The sequence below is a fragment of the Sarcophilus harrisii genome, chromosome 4 (genome assembly GCF_902635505.1).
Source record: "Sarcophilus harrisii chromosome 4, mSarHar1.11, whole genome shotgun sequence".
In the NCBI taxonomy this organism is placed as follows: domain Eukaryota; kingdom Metazoa; phylum Chordata; class Mammalia; order Dasyuromorphia; family Dasyuridae; genus Sarcophilus; species Sarcophilus harrisii.
Window position 1 is genome coordinate 201,702,903 of NC_045429.1, and position 24,999 is coordinate 201,727,901.

The following is a 24,999-nucleotide window of genomic DNA, read 5'->3' on the forward strand; positions in this document are numbered from 1 at the left end:
TATATAAAGGTAATGCAAAAAATAGAAAGGGAGTACAAAAAATAGGTAACTACTCTATTAGGCATTGCAAAATATCTTGAATATACCATAGAGAACTTTACAATTTTGCATATAAATGCATATATACACACTACATAAATATACACACACATATATCAAGTTCAACACATATGTACCTAAATCGAGCTATATAAAACATATCTATCAGTAGACATCTATTTATATATTAATTTTTCAAAAGAGTTAATCATGTGTGGTCATGCGCCTTTGAACCTCGATTCCCTTGTTTTTAAAATAAAGACATAAATCTAGAGTAGAGGTCTGATGTCAGAACAACTTACCCTCATCTGAGCATGTCTATCCCTTCTGAGAAAAGATTGCTGTTACACAGGTGTTAGTGTGGTATGATGGTTAGAATGCTGAATTTGAATCCTACCTCTCCCATTTACTACTTATGTGAGTCTGGATGATTATTAAATCAAGAAGCATTCATTTAGAGCATATTATATACCAAATGTCTATTTCTAAGGCTAAGGCACCAATAAGTCAGCACTAGTCTCCAACCTTCAGTTTTCTCTTCTATGAAATGAGGGCATTGGATTAGGATGACATTTAAGATCTCTTCTAGCAATAAATATCTGATTTTGTGACTTTGTTCACACACAGTATATGTATAGTGCACAATAGTTATCATTGCCAGTGAAAAAATAGAGTATTCTCAGTGCATGCCATTAATTTTTTCAAATAATGTTGTAGCTTTTGAAAGCTATACTGATTAACATTTAGAAATTCTACAAACATTTAAAATTTTATGTAAATGAAAATTAAATGGAAAGTAATTATTATAGCGTCTATTATAAAAATATTTCAAGATGATTTGACTGATTTTTCTGCCTTACTGAGGAAAATAGTTATTGGCCATTTGAAAGTGAAACCACACTTCAACTCCAAAATTTAATTTATTAAATATAATCGAACCTTGCCATTTAATCAAACCAGTGATTACCTGTTTCAGAATGCCTGCTGCCATTTCATGGCTGCAGTCAAAGATTACGTGAAACTCTTTGCCTCTTTTCATCTCCTTTAGTAAAGGTTTTGCATCTTTTGTGTCAGCAGGCAACTGACGTATTTTCAACCGCAAATTGTACCTTGATGGAGCTTTGATGAGTTCTTGCAAACGAATGAGGCCTTCAATGAAAAAAGGAAAAAAGAATATTATAAAAACAATAATAAAACATAGTTCTTATTAAGATATACTCTCTTTTGGAGGAGGCAAGAATTTACAAAGCCATGATATAATATTATAACCATATTACTATATGGCTTTTTTTCTTTTGTATTATATTAGTCAACAGGAATAAACTTTTTAGAATTACTTTCAGTGACATGAATTAATCTATTTCTTATATTGTGCTAAAATTATTATTTCTTTCCTAAGTATGATTTTTAAAACAAACAAACATTAAATTAATACAATCCTAGAGTAATTGTTCCTGATTCTTTTTGGATAATTTGTCAGATTTCAATACACCTTAGACAGTTTGCAACACTGGAACACCTGAAAGTCACATATAAAAAGACAATAAGTTTGCTTTGTTTAATCTTTTAAATTGTACATTTGTACATGACATTTTAGAGTATTACACTGGTATAAACTAAAGATTGTATATTTAGAATTATATGGAGAAACTATTAGAATAAAAAATGCTAAACTTGATGTTTTAAGAAGAAATACAATTGAATTTAATATAAAACACTGATCTGTGAATAACTAACATTACATTATTTAACTCTTTAAGAAAAACAGAATAAAATCAGATCTTCTTTAGCATGCATGTTCATCTCTATATCAGAAAGATGATGTAAAAAATTATTAGTAATATAGAAAATTTAATGTTCATTATTAATAATAATAAATACTAGAACTTCATAAAGTTTACAAAAGTAATACAAATCAGGTGGCAATCCTGTTAAATAAAATCAAGTGTATTACTTTTCAATTTTTATATTATCAAGAAAATAAGTAGGCTATTTTCAAAATATGAGGAAGGGCACAGAAAACCATGCTTTTCCCTGTTCCCTAAATTATTTTTATCAACTTGAATGAAAATGTTGATGGTATGCTTATGAAATTTATAAATGATATAAAACTATTGAAGTTACAAAAAAGATACAAAACATATTAAAATATATGTTGGGAGATAGAATTGAGATTTAAAAAGATGTTGACAGGCTGGAGCAAAGGCAAAAATTAAATATGATGAAAATTTACAGGAATTTAATACATATTTAAAAAACAAAAACATAACTATATAAGTAGTGAATAGTAAAACAACCATTCACATGAGAAAAGAACCTGAGATTTTCATGGACTGCAAGCTCTAACAAGTCATCAACAATGACTAAGAAAATAATGTATTAAAAGAAATACAGCATATATATTGTCCAAAATGAGGGATGGAAATAATTCCACAAAACCCTATTCTTGTCAAATCACATCCAAAGTACTGTATTAGATTAAGGACACTATAATTTAGAAGAAACTGACAAATATAAAAACAACCAGATCAAGAGGGAACTCAAAACTATGTCATATTTGAAGGAACTAGAGATGTTTCCTTGGAGAAGAGTTGAGGGATGAGACAATTTATGATTTATTTTGTCCTTCAAATTTTGGACAAAGGGAGTAAACAAGGACTCAAGGGGAGAAGTTATGGGCAAAGGCTTCAACAAAATTTAATGAATTCCTTCCTAACAATCTGATATTTTCAAAATGAAATGGGTTTCCTTGTCAAATAAGGAATAAAGTACCAGTGGAGTTTTCTAATCCAAAGTTGATAATAAATGTTACATATGTTGTAAAAGGGAAGAAATGTGCTTTTTTAGTGAATATTGGATAAGATGCCTCCTTATTTTCCATTCAGCTTTAAGATTCTATGAATAAGGGTAGGCAGATTATTTTATAATATAACTCTTAATTTTAAGCAGTTTCAATTTGATAGACCTAAAATATATTAGAATATATTCACATATAAATATGCTTAATAATTTTAATATTAAAAATAATACAAATAACAATTACCTGAATTAATCCATAACTAATGATTCAACAGACTAGCATTCTATTTAATTTTAAGAATTCAAGTCTTTTAAGTTTCAGAAAAAGAAACACCAAAAAAATAAAATGCGTAATATACCTATTGAACAATGAACCTGTCAATAAAAATTTATCAGTTTATTATGTGACAAGCACTATGTTAAGAGCTGGGAATACAGAGAAAGGCAAAACATAGTCTCTCTTCTCCAGGAGCACACAGACTAATGGGAGAGAAAAAATAAAAACAACAATGTACAAACAATATAAATTGGAGATAATAAATAGAAGGAAGGCTCTAGCATTCTGGGAATTGGAAAGGCTTCCTGTAGAAGGTGGGATTTTTAGAGATGAGAAAAAAGAGTATTCTAGAGGTAAGGGATAAGCAGTAAAATGCTCTAAGTCAAGAGAATGAGTTTCTTGTTCAAGGAATAGCAAGGAGACTATTTGTCTCTGAATCACAGAGTACTCAATGAAGTAGAAGGGTAGCAGGTATAAGATGAATAGAAATGGGAGGGGAAGGGATAGGTTATGAAGGACTTTGAACCTCAATGGAAGATTTTATATTTAATCTCGAAGGTGTTACAGAGATACTGGAGTTTACTAAGGAGAGTGCTATTTTAAATTTCTTTTAGGACCATCAGTAACAGTTGAGTGGAGAATAGACTGTACTGGAGAAAAGCTTGGGGCAAAGAGATCAACCAGCAGGCTATTGCAATTGTCTGGGCTGATGGTGATCATTCATATCAGAGAGGAAACAGTGGAGACATGAAAAAAGAATTTGCAAAAGTAAATTAAAAGCTAGGTAGTGCAGTGAATAGAGTTCTGGACCTGAAATCAGGGAGACTCCTCTTTCTGAGTTCAAATTCGACCTCAAAGACCCTACACAAGTCACTTAATCCTATTTACCTCAGTTTTCTTATTTTTAAAATGACCTGGTGAAGGAAAAGGCAAATCAGTCCAGTATCTCTGCCAAGAAAAACCCAAATAAGATCATGAAGAAAGGGATACAAATGAAATGACTGAAGAGATACAACAAAAATTAAAAGACATTAGCAATAAACTGGGTATTGGAATGTATTTTAATCTTAGGAATTTATATATGTAATGAGTATAGATTTATTTACTGAGTTACAAAAAGGTATACTTTAAGTTAGCACATGTTTAAAGTGATAGAGAAAAGAATTGGGCAACATCTAAAATCAAAATGTTTCCAATAATAAGGTAAGAACCATATTCTTGGGTTCTTTGAGGTTCTAGATCTATGATCCAATAACATAGATGTAATTATAAGAGATACTCCTTGTTTTAAAATGGATAAACTGAGGGCCAAAGGGATTATGTAAATTGCATGATCACACAATAGTAAACAGGGTGCCCACAATTCCAGTCCAGATGGTTCAACTCTGAATTCAGGGCTCTACACTAAGAAAAAGGTATATATTAGCTATATCAGTATTATGAATATTAAAGTAGCTTTGTTATTTGATATTCATGCAATCCTTAGACAAATTATTCAACATCTCTGGGGTGCAGTCAAATAAAATCTATAAAATTAAGATTAGACCAGGCAACCTCTGAGATCCTTTCTAGTTCTTAATTTATAATCCTATGATCCTAAAACAGCAATGGTTATAGTTTTATTATACTCAAACAAATAAGCAGCAGCTCTCAATTCATTCCCAAGAATTATCCATGTATGTTACATTTCAAAAGGAATGGAACAATAATATGTAAAAGGTAACATTAGAAATGGAGAAGAAACAAAAGAAGAAGGCAATTGCCATACAGGTAATTTATTTATTTAATTAATAGAATACTTGTAGAATGGACCAGAGATAGTCTACCAACTTTACAATTTTGCTCCTAATCATATGCAATATATATTCCATTTCCTCCATCTATCAATCAAAAAACATTTATTGAGTGGCTTTTATATGCCAGACACTATTCTAAGTACTGGAGATACAAAAATAATCAAAAGACAATCCTGCCTTTAAGAACTTACAATCTAATGAGAGAACATGTAAACAAATATATAGAAAGGCAGCTATTTACAGGTAAAATAGGAAATAGTTAAAAGAGTAAGGCCCTAAGTGGGAGAAAGGCTTGGGAAAGAAGGTGGAATTTTATTTGAGACTTAAAGGAAGCCAGGGAAAGCAATAGTCAGAGTGGAAGAGCAAGAGCATGAAGGGCAACCAGAAGAAGAAGAAGGGGAAAAAAAAAAAAAAGCCAGTAGAGATATAGTGTCTTGTGAGATTGTTAGCAACAGTGCACAAAATAGTTTCAGTAGAATAATAAGATCAGAAACTGGATTTAGGGGATTAGAAGAAAAAGAAAGAGGTACTTGTAAATGACTTTTTTTTTTTTTTTGAGTAGTTCAGTGACAAAAGGCAGAAGAGATACAGGATGAAAGCGGGCAGAGAAGGATCAAGTGAGGGTTTGGTTTTTTTTTTTTTTTGTTTGTTTGTTTTTCAAGATAGATGAGAAAGGAACTTGTTTATAGGCAGTAGGAAATGAGCCAGTGGAAAAGAAGAAAATGAAAATAAGTGAAACAGTGGGAACGATGACAGGTGGAGGGGGCGATGGGGATGAATAGAACCAATAGTCTTGGTAAGAGAAAGGCTGCTTTATCATATGAAGAGGGCATCTAAATAATGGGAGATGTAGGAAAAGTTAAAAAAGAAGCTCATGGCAAATGGTCGCAATTTTTTTTCTATAAAATATTAGTTAAGGTTCTCACCTGAGGGAGTGGGAGAAGAATAGCCATTGAAAGTTTAAGGAAGGATAAAAGGTTTCAAAAAGTCTTTGAAGGAAGAGGGATAGTGAGTTGATAAGGAAAGTATAGTGAAATTGCCTAGCTACAACAAGGACTCACTTGAGTTTTTGTAACATAAATTTATAGCAAATCAAATCAGAAACATTGAATGATTTTCTCTATTTTCATTCAATAGCACGTGTATAGTAACAATGTGATGAATGGTGGGAGTGATACAAGGCTGAGGCTTGACTGGACATAATCAGTGTTATGATAAAAGAGCTAGAGATTAGAAAGAAAAGGACAGTGTAGAGTTGAATTGGTTCACCAAAAGTCCAAGATAGGGAAATGAAGAGGTAGTGAGTGACTTGCGCAGGAAAAAGGTCTGAGAGTATTCAAAAGTGGAGAGATTGGAAGTCATTATATGGATAAAGAGGAGAGGTTAAAAAAAAAACAGTAAGTTATGGTCAGATAAGGGGATTTCACAATTCTTGAAAATAGAGGTACCCCAATTGATAAATGTCCAAAGGATATGAATAAGCAATTTTCAAAGGAAGAAATCAAAACTATCTATACTTGTGTGAAAAAAAAAAATGCTCTAAAACTCTATTAATTAGAGAAATTCAAATTAAAACAACTCTGAGATATCACTTCATACTTATCAGATCAGCTAATATGACAGAAAAGAAAAATAATAAAATGTTGGAAAGAATATAGATAAACTTAAATAGTAATGCATTGCTGGTAGAGTTATTAACTGATCCAACCATTCTTGAGAGCAATTTGGAACTGTGCATATTTTTGATCCCGCAATACTGCCACCAGGTCTAAATTCCAAAGAGATCATAAAAAAAGGAAAAGTGCCCACAAGCACACAAAATGTTTATAATACCACTCATGGTGGTATCAGAGAATTAAGAATTAAGGGAATTCTCCATCATTTGGGGAATGGCTGAACAAACTGTGGTGTATGAATGTAATGGGATACTATTGTTCTTTAAGAAATGATGAGCAGGTGGATTTCAGAAAAAGCTGGAAATATTTATGTGAATTGGTGCTGAGTGGAGTGAGCAGAACCAGGATAATACTGTACACCAACACTAACTTGTACAATGGTTAACTTTGGTAGACTTAGCTCTTCTCAGCAATAAAATAATAATAATAAGACAATTCAAAAAGACTCATGATGGAAAATGCTATATATATCCAGAAAAAGAACTATGGAATCTGAATGTGTATCAAAGCATACTGTTTTCACTTTATTTTTTTGCTGATTCTTCTTTCCTATGATTTTTCCCTTTTATTCCAATTTTTTTTTTGGCTGAGGCAATTAAGGTTAAGTGACTTGCACCGGGTCGCACAACTAGGAAGTATTAAGTGTCTGAGACCAGATTTGAATTCAGGTCCTCCTAACTTCAGGGACGATGCTCAATCCACTGCACTATTTTGATTCTTCTTTCACAACATGATTGAAGTGGAAATGTGTTTAATATGAGTGTACATGTATAACCTACATCAAATTGTTTGCTGTTTTGGGAAAGAAGGAAGAGAAGAAAGGAGGGAGAAAAAATGGAAATCAAAACTTTATAAAAGTAAATGTTGAAAGCTAAAAAGGAAAAGAAAAATGTTTAAAAAATAAGAAAATGGAGGTAATACATTTATTATCCATAAAATAATGGGATTAGACTAAAATGATATCCTTAAAATGGAGTCTGTGAACTTAAAAAAATAAACAATATCAATAAGTATATCTTAGTATAATTTGTTTTCTGTATAATCCTATTTATTTTATTTTATTCATTTAAAAACAATTCTGAGAAGGGGTTCTCAGGCTTCAGCATACTGTCCAACGGATCTATGATACAATAAAAATTAAGAATCCCTAGACTAAAAGAGAACATAAGTCCCTCCAGCTCTTTGATATTCTGAATCTAAAATGTTTTTTGATAGATATTGATAGTTTTTTTTATGAAATACCTTGGAGAGGTAGAAAGAAAATTATTCCCTTCCCAAAAGCATATACACAAGGAAGCTAAATACATAAATGATTATAGCTTTGGTCATCACATTGTCATAAATTCCAAATTATGGGGCCCTCACAAAAGAGTCTCATACTTACCTGTTATTTCATTTTAATTCCAAGAGGAGATAATATTTAATAAGTTTTATTATTCAAACAAACAATATATGAATCATTCTGATTGTCAGTAGGAGAAAGAGATCATGAAAATGCTACTAAAGGTTTCTAATCTCATCCTCTTGCTCAGCCTCCTTTGAACAAATAATTAGGTTGGTTAATATCTAATTTAGAGTGGTTGAGGCTACAGTGCCAGATGCTTTGAATTTTCATTAACTCAATTAAGAGCAACCATACTTTCCCAGAGCTACAATAATTAAACTTAAATATAAATGTAAACTCGTAATGAAACTTGAGAAAGGTAAGTCAATTCCCCTAAATAAAGTTGAAGATGTTGGAAAAAGCTTTGATTCAATATTTTTAGTTATTAACCTGTGCCATTTGTACCCTATTGCTAAAAGAATAAGTATATAAATGGATTTATTAATGAATGAAAGATTGAAAATGCATTTGTCACATGCTTAATGTATGCTTTGCATACACTAATAAGAAATTAAAGCCATTGCCTGCTTTCAAAGAGCTCACATTCTACTTGGAGAAACAATACATCTAAGAAGTTTTAGTTCACAAGTCAGATAGAAAGAACCTGTAGTCCTTATGCATGAGGATGGCAGATAGTAATATATATCCTTATAATCTCCATTGATGAAATAATATCTTTTTTATTTTGAACTACTCACACACAGTCCTGATGGCTTTAACATTGAAAGCTTTCTTTTTTAGTAGCTGCAGTTGCTGAGGAGACCCATAGCATATCTAAAGGACTTTCTTCTTGAGGGGATGGCTATGAGGGCTGAAACAGAAGCAGAGCTGGTGGTCTGAGGGAGTGGGTAACATTGGTATTCCTGAGGTTCTTGGGTTTAGCTACCTATTTGCATCAGTTGGGCAATGACTAGTGGAAATAAAAGTAAATCCCTTCTCCACAGGGATTGCATCTGAGTGATGGCTATGGGGCCAGACAGGAAACAGAATTGGTGGTCTTAAGAGACATTTAGAGAACATTACCAGGACTCCTAGATTCAGGTTATCTAAATGTGTAATTTGGGATCTGAGAGAAAATGGTGGTTAGATGGAGGCAGTGGTTTGACTTTTGCTAGACTTTTCCTTCTTTGACCTTTGATAGAAATGACATAAAGTATTTTTACCTCAGAATAACCTTCTGGTCCAAAACTCTGCTGGGGAGCAGACAAAGTACACCTATAGGACTGACTAGCTATACAGTGGAGGTGCATTGAATTAGAGATGAGAGGAATTGAATACAAATATTGCTTCTTCTCAGTCTTATTTGTGTAATTGCAAAACTTTGTTGTCAGCTTAACTCCTGTCAGATTTTGTTCCTGATGCCTCCTGAGTTAAGCTTTTTCTTCCTCTTCTCTAGTTCTACTCTTCTGGCAATTCCTTCCTAGAGCTTTTTTCCTCTGATTTCTAAAACTTCAAGCCTGTAATTTATCTAACTTTGTTGTGAAACTGATCAATTGCTCTTTTCTGTAAGAATAACCCCAATAGTCCTTATATGATCTTTCTTTAGTCTCCAGTTATTTAATGTATAATTCTCAATTCTTCAAAATTTTAAAAAGAGTCACATTCAAATGAGCTGATGGAGCACAATGCCCAAAAGCCATCATTAATTTAGTCACTAGTCTGTCTTCAAATGGGTACTCTCATTATCTTCAGATAAAGAGTAATTCCAGAAGAATCTATGCCTTTATACCATCTCTTATACAAAAGACTTTTTATTCTTAAGTTAATTTTCTCATTTTTACTTATTCTTTTTCTGCCCTTTTCAGGAAACAAACTGTTCACAGATCAAAGGAGCAATATCTCACCCCCACACACAAACACACATTCCTTTCTTTCAATTTTTCAGAAGATAAATTTTTATTAATATGGCAGTAATTAAAGACATCTAAAACACCCATACCAAAATAAAGTCAAAATGGGTTACATGATTTGGACATAAAGGATGATACCATAAACAAAGTAGGACAATAAGGGATAATTTACCCTTCAGATCTTTGGAGAAGAGATGAATTTATGACCAAAGAAGAAATGGAGAGCATTGTGAAAGGCAAAATGGACACCTTTGATTACATTAAATTAAAAAGTTTTACACAAACAAACCCAACAGAAACAAGATTAAAAGGGAAGTAAAAAGCTGGAAAAAATATTTATATCTTGTATTTCTGACAAAGATCTCATTTCTAAAATATACAAAGAACCGTGTCAAATTTATTAGAATCGAGTCATTCCCCCCAACTGATAAATGGTCAAAGGATATGAACAGACAATTTTCAGATGACAAAATTAAAGACAGTTGTATGAAAAAATGCTCTAAACCACTATTGATTACAGAAATGCAAATTAAAAGAACTCTGATGTACCACCTCACACTCTCAGATTGGCTAAGATAACAGGAAAAGATAATGATAAATGTTGAAGGGGATGTGGGAAAACTGGGACACTAATGCATTGTTGGTGGAGTTGTGAAATGATCTAACCATTCTGGAGAACAATCTAGAACTATGCCCAAAGGGCTATAGAACTGTGCATACCCTTTGACCCAATAGTGCCACTACTGGATCTGGATCCCAAGGAAATCATAAAGGAGAGAATAGGACCCACATGTGCAAAAATGTTTGTAGAAGCTTTATGGAAATTGGAAGAATTGGAAAATGAGTAGATGCCCATCAACTGGGGAATAACTTAACAAGTTGTGGTATATGAAGATAATGGAATGTTATTGTTTTATAAAAAAATGATGAACAAGCAGATTTTAGAAAGGCCTGGAAAGATTTATATGAACTGATGCTGAGAGAAAGAAGCAGAACTAGGAATATACTACACACAGTAACAGCAAAATTGTGCAATGATCAACTATGACAGACATGGTTCTCCTCAGTGATTCAGTGATCCAAAACAATACTAATAAACTTTGGACAGAAAATGTCATCTGCATCCAGAAATAGAACTAAGGAGACTGAGTGTAAATTAACATATGCTATGTTGACTTCTTTTTTTCTGTTTGTTTGTTTTTTTATATATATCTATCTATCATGGTTTTTCCCTTTTGCTCTGATTTTTCTCTCTCAACATGTTTCATAAAGTAATGTGTATTAAAAATAAATAAATTGACTAGGAAAGAAACAAACTCTTATAGTCTAAAATAATGAGATTGCAATATGGAAAAGAATTATTTCTCTGTCACTCTGATGTAATTGTTTTTTTCCCCCTATTATAAGAAGGCTCGCTAGATTTTTTCTTTTTGTTCAGGGGTTATTTTTCTACCCCTCTGAACCTGTGCTTAAGCATAATAAAATCCAGGTTTTTACCTCAATTAAAAAAAATGAAATTTTAAAAATTTTAAAAGAGAGAAGTTTTAGATTTCATATCTTATCATACAGATGAATGGTGAAGGATTTGCATGAAGAGAAAAAGAATCATGGAATTTTGAGTTGGAAGGTATCTCAGAGGTCATCTGGTCAAATTTCTACCATAAAGATGATTCTTCTCTATAACATTTCTGATGCCTTCTCTGTCAGTCTCTCTTCAAGGACCTTATTAAACAAATACTCCAAACACTCCCTAAGGCATCTCATGAGTTAGTCAGCTAGTTAGACAACTATTGATATCTGGGAGTTCTATCTTCTGTTGAACCAAACTCTGACTCCTTTCTTTTTTTCTTTCTTTCTTAACTCCTTTCTTTTCTTTCTTTTCTTTTTCTTTTCTTCTGAAGCCAAATAGAACAATTTTTACCTACTTCCATTTACTCCCTTCTACATGATACCCTTTCAGAGTCATGGAATTTTAGATCTTTAATTCTAGGAATCTTACATTTAATCTAGTCTAATCTTGAACTTTTCAAAAGAATTATTATGTCCTCCCTAGTCTCAAGATTGGATAAGCCTTCTTCAACCAACCATCATAAACAGTTTTGTATATCTCCTAGTTCACTCCTCCTTTACTCTCTCCTCACAAAAAAAAAAAAAAAAAAAATATGTTGTTATAATTAAATGCTTTAGTAATGACCACATTCAGTAAGTGGAATTAGCAAAATAAAATACATGTCTTTAAAATAATAACTACTGATTAAAATAAATAGCCACCTTAAATAGCTATGGAACTCATTTGCCCCCCAAATTTTAAATGTTTCAAGGACAAAGTCCAAGAATGACTTTCACATTCTTAACTCATTTAGAATTTGACATATATTCAAGTCTCCTAAATAGCTTGTGTTAACGGTTCACTGGGTCATATAGTATAACAAATATTTTCTCATTCTGTTTATATTTATGATATACATCCTTCTTGACATTAATATGGCATATTTCAATTTGCTAAGTCCTCTAGGGAATGATATTGAAGAACTAAACAAACAAACAAACAAACCTAAATAAATAAATAAAACCTCTTGGAAGGAATTAACCACCTCATATTTGAGAATCCAAATATTCCTTGGTCTTCATTCATTCATTCAGGAATACATATATGAATTCATTCAGTCAACAAATATTAATGGGCCAAGGTATGATTAAGACATTTGTAAGCATACATAAATTGCCTTGAAGCTTTGTAAGAAAAAAGAAAATGTTTCTTATTACATGATAATTTGCTGTGGTGATCAAGGAGAAGGGAGGGAACTCATCAAATCAGAACAAGTTCAGTAGCATTTATAGTATTTGTTCTGCTAGAAAAGAATAAAATACATTTTGGTTTCTTCATTTCATGTTACACAAATGTACCATGTGTTACCTGCCTGATAGGAATAAGACTATTTCATATATTTCCATTGTGATCTAAGGAAAAGAAGACTAAGATCCCATCTACATAAGGAGGCTTGAATCACAATTGTTCAATTCTGGCTTTAAATCCCTTGTGTAAATGACTCTCAAATTCTGTCCTCACTCAATGGATATCTCATTTTTCATACTATATTACTGACTCCCCTTGCTATACATAGGCTAGCCAATACTGGCCTGTTATCATTCTCTAAAACCAGAATATGCTCTTTTTCAGGCTTCCATAGTGAAGGAGACTAGAAAACTGAAAAGTTTTATAAGAAAACCACACACAAAAAAAAGTTTAAACATATGACATGAAGAAAAGCTAAAAGGTTTGAAATATTGAATTTTTTGTTTTAAAATAATACCTAACATTTATATAGCTCTTACTAAGTGCCCGGCACTATGCTTTAAAATTATCTCATTTTATTTTCACACCAATCATGTGCATACAGAGGTTAAATGATCTGCCATAGGACACACAGCTAGGAGCTATCTATGGGTATATTTAAACTTTGTCTTCTGACACCAGGCCCAGTGTTCTAACTACTGTGCTATCTAACTGTCCTTTCAATTAATGAAGAGGTTATTCTTCATAATACAGAAGATTATCATAAGCTATTCTCTAACTACAAGGAATATATACTTTAATCATGCCAGAAAAATTTAATTATAACTTAACTATGATTTAATTATGATGATAATGTTTATCTTTTCCCTCTGAGAACTCTCTACAACTCATCCCATACAAGAACCCAAATGCTGGATCTCTAAGTGCCACACTAACATGGTTAACATAGACTTTATATATACAGAAAAACATATGTTCTTTAAGAAATCAAATGCTGAATACAAGAAGCTTTTAACAAAAAAGTTGTTTTATCTTTTTTTATTTTGTTGATCTTTTGTTTGTATATGACCTTCATTCCCCAGTATGTTCATCTTTCTTCTCATACCTAGACCCTTCCCTTGTTAAAAGAAAGTCAATTCAGCAAAACTAAGAAAATTTTTTTAAAGATGAAACATACATCTCATAATTTCTATAACCAAGGTTGTAATGTTGAAAGAAAAACAGAAAAGACATTTTGGAGAGAATTAAGACTTGGTTTTCTATGCAATTTTATGAAGTCAGATAATATATTTTATGATCCAATTCAATTAAATAAACATGTATTAAATACCTTTTCTCTGTGCCAAGTCACTTAGATTTTAAAATAAAATGGAAAACCAAATTATGTTAATACTCTATTCTTTTTGACATAGTGAACAATAATAGTTTATGGCAAAGTTGAATTATAACTCCCTCATATAGTCTTTTAATTAAAATATCACTTTTTTCTAGTGGCATTATTTGACATAATAATATAAGACAAACAATTTGCAAATCTGGGCTCCTGAACATCCCTGATGAAGAACATCACCAAATTGCAATTACTTCTTTATTCTAGTGGTTGAGTGCCATTTTGTTTCTTTCCATAACTTCTCGTAGGGTACATCATTTTTTCCCCTTTTATTGTTAGTTCCTCCTATTAACAATTGAGATGAAGCTTTATCTTTTGTTTCCAGGGACAAAGGCCTAAACGTTCTTTTCAAAAGTTGCCATCAATTTAACTTTTAAGAAAAATCCAGAAGGAATTGTTTGTGTGTACTCCAGCTGGCATCCTCTTCCAAAAAGATCAATCATACCATCTATTCGGCATGCTTGATCTCCCTTAGTCTTAGGAAGGCAATACCAGGTTTTCTCTCAGACTCAGGTATCTATCTAGGCAGTCTTACAAATGATAGCTTTGCCACCTGGTTTAATCATCAGGCCTATTTATCATTTCTGTTGATGTTGTCTTTCTGTAGCTCAGACAGATCTGAGAAAAAATGTACTCACTGTAATAAGCTGTATACAAAGTGTCCCCCCTATGATTTATTATTTTCTTTTCTTTTCAAAATGAAATATGATTACACCTCATTGAGAGACCTGAAGTTCAGCAATTCTCAAATATATTTTAATATAAATCCTTTATTTCTGTTACATGAAATATTTTAGTGATCTCCAAACACTCTATTTGAACAAGTTTAGGATATTTTAGTATTTGCTACTATTTAAAAAATGATATGAATTATCAGTTACAAGTACCATAGGATTAAATTATTCCCAGCTATGGGAAATGTAGAGTAGGAGGAGAAGTGTGCAGGGAAGGGCTGAACAAATTCCCATTCACTAAAACCTAAGCACTTTCCCACTGAATCTTGTTTATTATTTTAACTTTTGAGGGGATGGGAGGCTAGGGAGTGAGTAAACATAAAACAAAAAGAGTTAATTAAGGAAAAATCCAAAAAAAGGGTAAAAGATGAAAAGAAATTTAGTGGGATACTTTGAAATGTGTTTTTTTTTTAATTTTGCTTTATTTTGTTTTTTATCATTTTAGCAGTAGAAAAATAGAAGGAAACCTACCCAAAGGAGAACTGAAGGGCAATTTCCCCTTATTCTCTGAATCTAGTCTGACTGTTTGTTCAACAAATTAACTCTAGAAGCCAAGAAGAAAAGGTAGAGTGGGAGTTCTCCATCACAGAATTCTGTCTTCTTAGACTAACAGCCAGAACTCACATTTAAATATGCTGTAGATTGATAGTAGAATCTCAGTCATTCATGTTACAAATTGAAGGAATACCTCTCAGAAAGTATAAAGAGGGTATTGCACAGTTAATAGAGTACCAACCCTGAAATCAGGGAGGCCTGAGTTCAAATTCAGCATCAGACATTTAATATTATTAGGCCTGAGTTCAAATTCAGGCTGACATTTAATATTTAATAAAATTACTTAATTATTAATATAATTAATATTATTAGTGTGACCTTAAGCAAATCAATTGCCTCACCAAAAAAAAAAAAAAAGTACAGAGAGAGCTCAGAGGGACACCGCTAGATGAGGATTCTGATTCACAGGACATATACTTTTGAACCTACAGACTTGAAAAGGACTAAACCATTCCCTCTACAGGAATATAAGTTTCTTCTACAATATCCATTATAATTCTATCCAACAAGTTAAATAATTCAACTATGGGGAAATTACTTTGTAGCTAACACATTTCAGTAATAGAATGGAATTCTTTCAAAAATTAGATTCAATTCAATTAAGAAGGCATTTATTGAAAATTTACTGTGTACAAGGTACTATACTAGATATTAGGGCTACAATACAAAAAAGAAAAAATAATTTTCCTTATATGAAAAATAAAAGGAGCTGGAGTATATGGCCTATAAAGTTCCATCCCTTTCTAAGTCTGTTAGCCTATGATCACTAATGATAAATGGTTTCTTTTCTTTTCTTTTTCTTTTTTTCTTTTTTTTTTCTTTCTTTTTTTTTTTTTTTTTTTTTTTTTTTTTTTTTTTTTTTTTTTTTTTTTTTTTTTTTTTTTTTTTTGGCCAAGACAATTGGAGTTAAGTGGCTTGCCCAGGGTCACATAGCTAGGAAATGTCAAGTGTCTAAGATCAATTTTGAATTTTTGGTGCCCTATCCACTGCACTATCTAGCTGCCCAATAGTTTATTTTCTATTAAGGGGCAAAAGTCCTAAATTTAAAAGAAAATAAAATGTAATTTGAAAAGGGAGAAGGAACTAACAACTAAGGAGATCAAGAAGTGAGATAATTTTCTTCACACATGCAGGGAAATAAGTCAATAAGCACTTAAGCTAGACACCATTAAACCTGGTTAGGCATTGTGCTAAATGCTGGGGATACAGAGAAAGGAGAAAATAGAGTTCCTGAAGTCAAAGAGCTCAAATTCTAATAAGGAAACAATAAACAAGTGTGTGTGTGTGTGTGCGTGCTTATGAGAGAGAGAGGGAGAGAGAGAAAGAGAGAAAACCAGAAAACAAACTTCTTATTCTATTAGATAGTGTAATGGGAAGTATTTTTTTTTTTTTGTTATTTCAATGAGCTTATTTTTTCTTAATAGAATTGTATTTTTCCAAATACACGTAATTTTCAACATTCACTTTTTTAAGACTTTGTGTTCCAAAGTTTTCCTCCCTCCTTCCCTTACCTCCTCCACTCCAAAAGAGCAACCAATCTGATATGTTAAACACATGCAAGCCTTTTAAGCATATTTCCATATTTGTCATGTTATACAAGAAAAATCAGACAAAAAGGGAAAAAATGAATGAATAAACAAAAAAAGTGAAAATATTATGCTTTGATCCACATTCAGTCTCCACAGTTCTCTCTCTAGATGCAGACAGCATTTTCCTTTCTAAGTCTATTGCAATTGTCTTGGATCACTGAATTACTGAGAAGAGTTAAGCCTATCATAATTGATCATCACATAATCTTGCTCTTATTGTGTACAATGTTCTCCTGATTCTGCTCACTTTATTCAACATCAGTTCTAAGCTTTTTTGATCAGCCTGCTCATCCTTTCTTACAGAACAATAATATTCCATTATATTACTATATGATAACTTGCTCAGCCATTGCCCAATTATGAGCATCCCCTCAATTTTCTAGTTCCTTGCTACTACAAAAAGAGCTGCTACAAACATTTTTGTCTATGTGAGTCCTTCTTCCTTTTTTTTATGATTTCTTTGGAATGGAGACTCAAAAAAGAAAATGCTGGCTCAAAGGGTATGCACAGTTTTATAGTCCTTTAAGCACAGTTCCAAATTGTTCTCCAGAATGGTTGGATCATTTCACAACTCCACCAAAATGCATTAGTGTAAATAGCAAATAATTTGTGGGTGGAGGGGAGAAAGGTCTCTTGAGTAGAGTGGGATCTGAACTGAGTTCTGAAGGAATCAAGGAAAGCTAGGAAATGTAGTTTAGGAGGAAAAGCATTCCAGGGAGAGACAAACAGTGAAAAAACATGGAATTAGGAGACAGATTTGAAACATATCACATGCAAGAAACTACACAAAAGCCAGTGTTACTGGATCATAGATTACAGGAAGAAAAGTGCAATGAAAAAAGATTAGTAAGACAGGAAAGGGTCACATTACAAAGAATTTTAAAAACCAAACAGAGATTTTTATATTTAATCCTGGATATAATGGAGACATTGGGGTTTTAATGAGTAGAGATGGTGATATGGTCAAACCTGTACTTTAGAAAAATAAATTTGATATATAAGTAAAAGATAAATTGAAGTGAGGAACAATAAGGCAGAAAGACACAACAGAAGGCTACTACAATAGTTTAGAAATAAGGTCATGAAGACCTGCCTATAATAGGATGGTGGCTCTATGGTAGGGGGAAAAAAGGAGGATATATAGAAGAGATGTTATCAAAGTAGGAAAAAATAAGACTTAGGAAGTTATGAAATAAATGTGAAAGAGAAGGTGAGGATGACGTGAAGGTTGAAAGCATAGGTGAATAAGAGAATGGTACTATCCTCACTAATGAGAACATAAGGAAGAAGTGTTGGGAAAGAGGCGAAGATAATGAGTTCTATCTTATTTATATTGAATTTGATAGGTGTATAAGACCCTGAATTTGAGATGTGCAAAAGGCATTTGGTAATACAGGACTGGACTTCATAAGAGATATTAGAGCTATATATAAATCTGGTAATCATTTGCATAAAAATCATAACTGAACCTGTGAGAACTAATGAGATCACCAAGTGAGGCATTATAATAGCAAGAAAAGAAGAGAGCTGAAGGTAGATACATGTTAGACAGCAATAGTTAGGAATTGTGACCAGGATGAAAATTCAAAAAAGGTTATTGAGAAATAATGTTCATATGCCCAGAGTCTCTACAGGGTCTGTATCCCAAAGAGATCATAAAAAAGGAAAAAGGACCTAGATGTGCAAAAATGTTTGTGGCAGTCCTTTTTGTGGTGGCAAGGAACTAGAAACTGAGTGGATGCCCATAATGGGAATGGTAGAAAAAGTTATGGCATATAAGTGTTATGGAATATCATTGTTGTATAAGAAACGATCAGCAGGATGATTTCAAAAATGCCTGAAGAGACTTACATGAACTGATGCTAAATGAAGTGAGTAGAACCAAGAGAACATTATATACAACAACAACAAGATTATGTGATGATTAACTATTAGGGACTTGGCTCTTTTTGATTCAGGCCAATTCCAATACACTTGTGATGGAGAGAGCCATCTGTATCCAGAGAGAAGATTGTGGGGACTGTATGTGGATCACAATATAGTATTTTCATCTTTGTTGTTGTTTTTCTTGTTTGCTTGCTTATTTTTTCTTTCTCATTTTTCCCTTCTGATCTGATTTTTTTTGTGCAGCATGATAAAGGTGGAAATAGATTTAGAATAATTGCACATGTTTAACCTATATTGGGTTACTTGCTGTCTAGGGGAGGAAGAAGATGGGAAGGAGAAAAGAAAATCTGGAATATGAGGTTTTGCCAGAGTGAATGTTGAAAAATATCTTTACATGTATTTTTAAGCTTTTTATTTTCAAAATATATGCATAGATAATTTTCAACATTCACCCTTGAAAAACTTTGTGTTCCAAAAATTTTTCTGCCTCTTTTCTCCCCACTCCCTCCTCTATATATCTATATCTCTCTATATATATATATAACATCTATCTCTCTCTCTATATATATATATAACATATATCCAATATATGTTAAACATATGCAGTTCTTCTACTATATATATTTCCACAATTATCTTGCTATATAAGAAATCAGATCAAAAAGAAAAAAAAAATGAGAAAGAAAACAAAAAGCCAAGCAAACAACAAAAAAAGTAAAAATACTATGTCATGATCCATACTCAGCCCCCACAGTCCTCTCTGGGTAGAGATAACTCTCTTCATCATAAGATCATTGAAACTGGTCTAAATCTTCTCATTGTTGAAAAGAGCCACATCCATCAGAATTGATCATCGTGTAATCTGGCTGTTGTTATATATAATGTTCTCCTAGTTCTACTCACTTCACTTATTTGCATGTATTTTGAAAAAATAAAAAGCTATTATTATTATGTTTTTAAAAGAATGTTCAGGGGCAGCTAGGTGGCACAGTGGATAGAGAACTAGCTCTGAAGTCAGGAGGACTGGAGTTCAAATGTGACCTCAGGCATTTTACATTTCCTAGCTGTGTGACTCTGGGCAAGTCACTTAACCCCAATTGCCTCAGGGGGAAAAAATGATCAAAGAAATAAAAGGAGGGTCAGGCTTGCATTGTTATAAATGTCTAGGGAGGTTATCCAAGAGATAACATCCAAGAGGAAATGATTAATAATAGTTTAATAGTGTCAGAGGCTGAGGATAGGTTAAGAAGGATAGTCTACTGAGACAATACTAAATGGGAAATCATCAAGATAAGTCAAAAGGAGGTCCCTAGAGAGTTGAGCTTCACCACAGGAGAGTCAGGGAAGATGGTATGAAGAAGGAAGAAATCATCAAACAGTTATGTATTATTGCAATCAATTAAATATCAGCAAGGCTGTTGCAAATGAGTGACAGGTCAAGTTCCTGAGAGAAGGAAGAGAAATGGGGGGGAGAGGGGAGAAAATCAGAAATAATATGAAAACTAAGGAAACATGGTGTGAAGGAAGAGGGAAAAGTTTTAGTTTGCAAAAGGTAAGACAAGAAATAAATATCTTTATCTCATGCCTAAATACTTTTGGAATAGAACCTAAGCATTTTTCTTCTATCCCCTCTCCACTTCCACTCCATCCCACCCTCCCAACTTAGAATTTCCTTATAACTTGGCAGTCAGAGATAGCCTTTATAATCCAGACTCTACTGGGTCTATATTGAGGACACAACCCTTTGGGATCTTAAACATTACCTAAAATGAAAGTTTTAGACGACTAAAAACTTTCTAAATAAATACCCTCTTTCCTTTATGAACTTTTGCTGATGTGTGAAAGAATATAAAGCTGCCTCTCAAACAATATTATGGTCATCTTTGGCTCTCACTTATTTGCCATTTAAAACATGATGCTTCAATCAACAGAGACTATCTGTGATATATACATGGGATTGTAGAATTGTGAATTTATAACTAGAAAAGAATCATAGAGGTTATCTCATACATTCCTCATGTTTGATACAGGAGAGGTGAAGTAGTTTGCCCAGAATTATTCAATAAGCAACTAGTAGAACTGAGATTTGACTTGTCACTTGAGTCCAAAATCTATTTTTTTTTTTAATTTGACGATGAGCTATAACACTTGTGGAAATATATGCATATAGCATTTGATATATCTGAGACTTAATTCATATGTTAACCTATGATTAGAGCATCAAAATGCAAAATAGATATGGTATACTATCTTAGCCCTTTAGCAATGCTTTCATTGAGGCATTATTACCCACATACTTTCTGCTTTTGTGAAAGGTTTATATGAGATATATTCATTCAAAAAATATCTCTGTATCTTTTATAAAACTGTTTTTAACAAACTGTGCATACCCTTTGATTCAGCAGTGCTGCTACTGAGTTTACATCACAGAGAGATCTTAAAGGAGGAAAAGGGAGCCTCATGTGCAAACATGTTTGTGGCAGCCCTCTTTGTAGTGGCAAGAAAATGGAAACTGAGTGGATGCCTATCAATAGGAGAATGGTTGGGTAAATTGTAGAATATGAATGTTATGGAATATTATTGTTCTGTAAGAAATGACCAGCAGGATGATTTCAGAGAAGCCTGGAAAGATCTACATGAACTGATGCTGAGTGAAATGAGCAGAACCAGAAGAACATTGTACACAGCAACAGCAAGATTATATGATGATCAATTCTGATGTAATGGCTCTCTTCAACAATGAGATGATTCAGACCAGTCCCAATGGACTTGTGGTCAAAAGAGCCATCTACACTCAGAGAGAGGACTGTGGGGATTGAGTGTGGTTCACAACATTGCATTTTCACTCTTTTTTGTTGTTGTTTGCTTGCATTTTATTTTCTTTCTCATTTTTTTTTATTTGATTTTTCTTGTGCAACAAAATAATTATATAAAATATGTATGCATATATTGGATTTAACACATATTTTTTTTTACCATGTTTAACATATATTGGATTACTTGCTATTTAGGAGAAGGGGTGGAGGGAAGGGGGGGGGGATTGGAACACAAAGGTTTTGCAAGGATTAATGTTGAAAAATTATCCATGTACATCTCTTGAAAATTAAAAACCTTTAATAAAAAAAAACTGTATTTGAAAAGACTGTTCACTGTTACTTTATATTCTAATTTTTTTTTTTTTTACAAAACCCCATATGGATAAATCTCTGCTCAAGTTTAATTTCAAAGAAAGAATTTATGATGCAGATGAATTTATGGGCTTTATCTGGTCATAAAACAAAAACTATATAATCCAATGTTTTTTTCTATCTTTGCTCCATTTGACAGAAACATTGCATTTGGATTCACTATTCAAATACTATAATCTGTTCAATTCAGGTATACTTCAATTGACATTTATCATCCACTGGGTCCAAATATGTTAGATGCCTCAAAGCCTTTCCAACACAGGCAAGGCATAAATAATAAATAAATAAATAATAAAATGGAGGAGGTAATCTAAAGGATTCAGGAAGGGACTTGGAAAGGTTCCAGAAATTTAACTAGAGCAACTTTTATTCTACAGGCAAGGGAAAATTATATCCTGCCCCCCCACTTTTTTTATATCATAATATCCCCCATTTCTAGAAGAGTATGAATTATTTTCATTTTGGCCTTTTCCATAGTACTTTCTTTTGGTTAGTTAAAGAAGGCAAATTTAAACCTACTTTTCTATCTCCCTTTGGAAAGCCTGAGAATAAATCAAGCAATCAACATCCATTTATTAAGTCTATGTTATACAAGCCTGTGCAAACAAAATAAAACAAAACAGACCCTGTCCTCAAAGAACTTTCATTGTGTATGGGGAGAAAGGAGGGGAATATAAGTAGAAAAAGCAAAGACAGCATATATATAACATTGGCATATAAAATATGACAGATACTTTTGAACTGCTACCCCACTGGATAGCCCAGTATCCATCTGTTAGATCCCCAGAGGACAGCAGATTACTCCTGACCTCATGGATGCAGGGACAATTCTAAAGAATTAGTGTTTCTATTAACATCTATTCAATGTGCTTCCCCTTGATTATCAGTCAGTTGCAGTTAATAAACTTTAGAAAAGGTATTTACTAAGGTACTATCAGGATACGCTAGATAAAACCAATTCATACTAGCTTGTAAGAACCAATTTTCAAATTTTAAGCATGAGCATTTACACGTTAGAAATTGACAAATGATAAGGATCACAGCTTGCTTTGTTGATTGTCTAGACCCAAGAAAGTGATGAAGACGATGTTAATAATGAATGAAGATTAAACTTAATAGTATGTTTTTAATAGCATTTCATTTTTCCAAATACAAGTAAAGATAGTTTTCAACATTCATTTTTATTACTGTGTTCCAATTTTTTATCCCTCCCTCCTTTATCTTCCCCTTCCCAAAACAGCAAGTAATCAGATATAGATTAAATATGTGCAATAATTTTAAATATATTTCCATATTTGTCATGTTGTACAAGAAAAATCAGACCAATTATGGAGACTGAGTGTGGATCACTGTATAGTATTTTCACCTCTTTTGTTGTTTGTTTACTTGGTTTTTTTCCCTTTCTCATTTTTTCCCTTTCTGATATTTTTCTTGGGCAGCATAAACATGGACCTATGTTTAGAAGAATTGCACATGTTTAATCTATATTGGATTGCTTGCTATGTACAGGACAGGGGAGGGAGAAAGGGAGGGAGAAACTTTTGGAACACAGGGTTTTTTAGGGGTGAATGTTGAAAATTATCTTTGCATGTATTTTGAAAAAATAAAAACTATTATAAATTTAAAATAACAATTAAAAAATACAGAAAAATCAGATTCAAAGGGAAAAATACTACAAAAAAGAAAAAACATACAAACAAAAAAAGATGAAATCCAGAGTCAACACAGCTCTTTCTATATGTGGATGGCATTTTCCAAAATATATCTATTGGAATTGCCTTAAATCACCATATTATTGAGAATAGCCAAGTCTATCACAGGTGATTATCACATAATTTTGCTATTATTGTACACAATGTTCTCTCGGTTCTGCTTACTTCAAAATTATGTTTTCAAAATTGTCAAACACTGCTCTCTTCAACAATGAGATGATTCAAAACCAGTCCCAATTGTTCAGTGATGAAAAGAGCCATCTACCCTCAGAGAGATAATCCTGAGATCAGAGTGTGGAACACAACATAGAATTCTCACTCTCTGTGTTGTTATTTGTTTGTATTTTGTTTTCTTTCTCAGTTTTTCTTTTTCTTTCTTCTTGATATAATTTTTCTTGTGCAGCAAGATAACTGTATAAATATGCATACATATATTGGATTTAACATATATTTTAACATATTTAACAAGAATTGGACTACCTATTAGCTAGGAGAGGGGGTGGGGGGAAGGAGGGGAAAATTTGGAACAAAAGGTTTTGCAAGGGTCAATGTTGAAGAAATTACTCATGCACATGTTTTATAAATAAAAAGCTTTAAAGGAAAAAAGTTGTCAAACACATGCCAACATACTTCTGGTACTAGATTAATAATAATAAAATAATTTCCCCCAAAGTCTAAGACATATTTTCCCACAAGTACATACAGATACATGGGAATATTGGACTCAAACTTAAAGCCCAATTGTCGTGAGGCACAAGTGCCTACATATAAGACAAAGAGATAAGCCATTTTCTGGTTACTGAGGATTCTTTTCTCTCTTCTAGAGTTCTCCATGTGTATCTCTTTTCTTGTCCCTTTCTAAAGTTCACAGCTGGCACACACTTGGAGGGGATACACTCCCTTTTTTGAATTGTATTCTCATGAATTCATACATGCCTGTGTTTTTCTGTGTCTTTCTTTGCCCCAGGTTAAATACATCATTGTCTACTAGTCTCTGATCTCTGATGGAATAATAAAATAGGGGTGGGGGAATGTAAGAGAAAGAGGGAGAAGTCTTTTTCCATACCTCAACCCTATAATTGGCTTTAAACTCTTGAGTCCATGCACTAAGGTCAGACAGATGAGCACTTAAGGCTAACTACCAACTGGACAATACTCTACGGGCATATGATTGGAAAATGGTCCTTCCCACTATCCTGTGCTGCTATATACAGAGAACTGTAGGAAGGACTGGGGGTGGAGGAAGACTAGCCAGAGTCACTTTGGCAGTAGACGAGGGAGAAGGCGGTCCCAGAGATTCTGCTTCCATCCAATTCAATCCTACCT

The 24,999-nt window shown here is 32.7% G+C and overlaps 1 protein-coding gene across 3 annotated transcripts in view; it reads right to left on the minus strand.

Annotated features, from left to right (window-relative positions):
• GRIK2 (glutamate ionotropic receptor kainate type subunit 2) overlaps positions 1 to 24,999 on the minus strand; it is an 827,779-nt gene that overhangs the window by 476,058 nt on the left and 326,722 nt on the right. For all 3 annotated transcript variants that reach the window (XM_031964481.1, XM_031964483.1, XM_031964482.1), the window contains one exon: positions 1,007 to 1,188. In XM_031964481.1, coding sequence (XP_031820341.1) covers positions 1,007 to 1,188 — 182 coding nt within the window. The remainder of the gene's footprint in view (positions 1 to 1,006; positions 1,189 to 24,999) is intronic.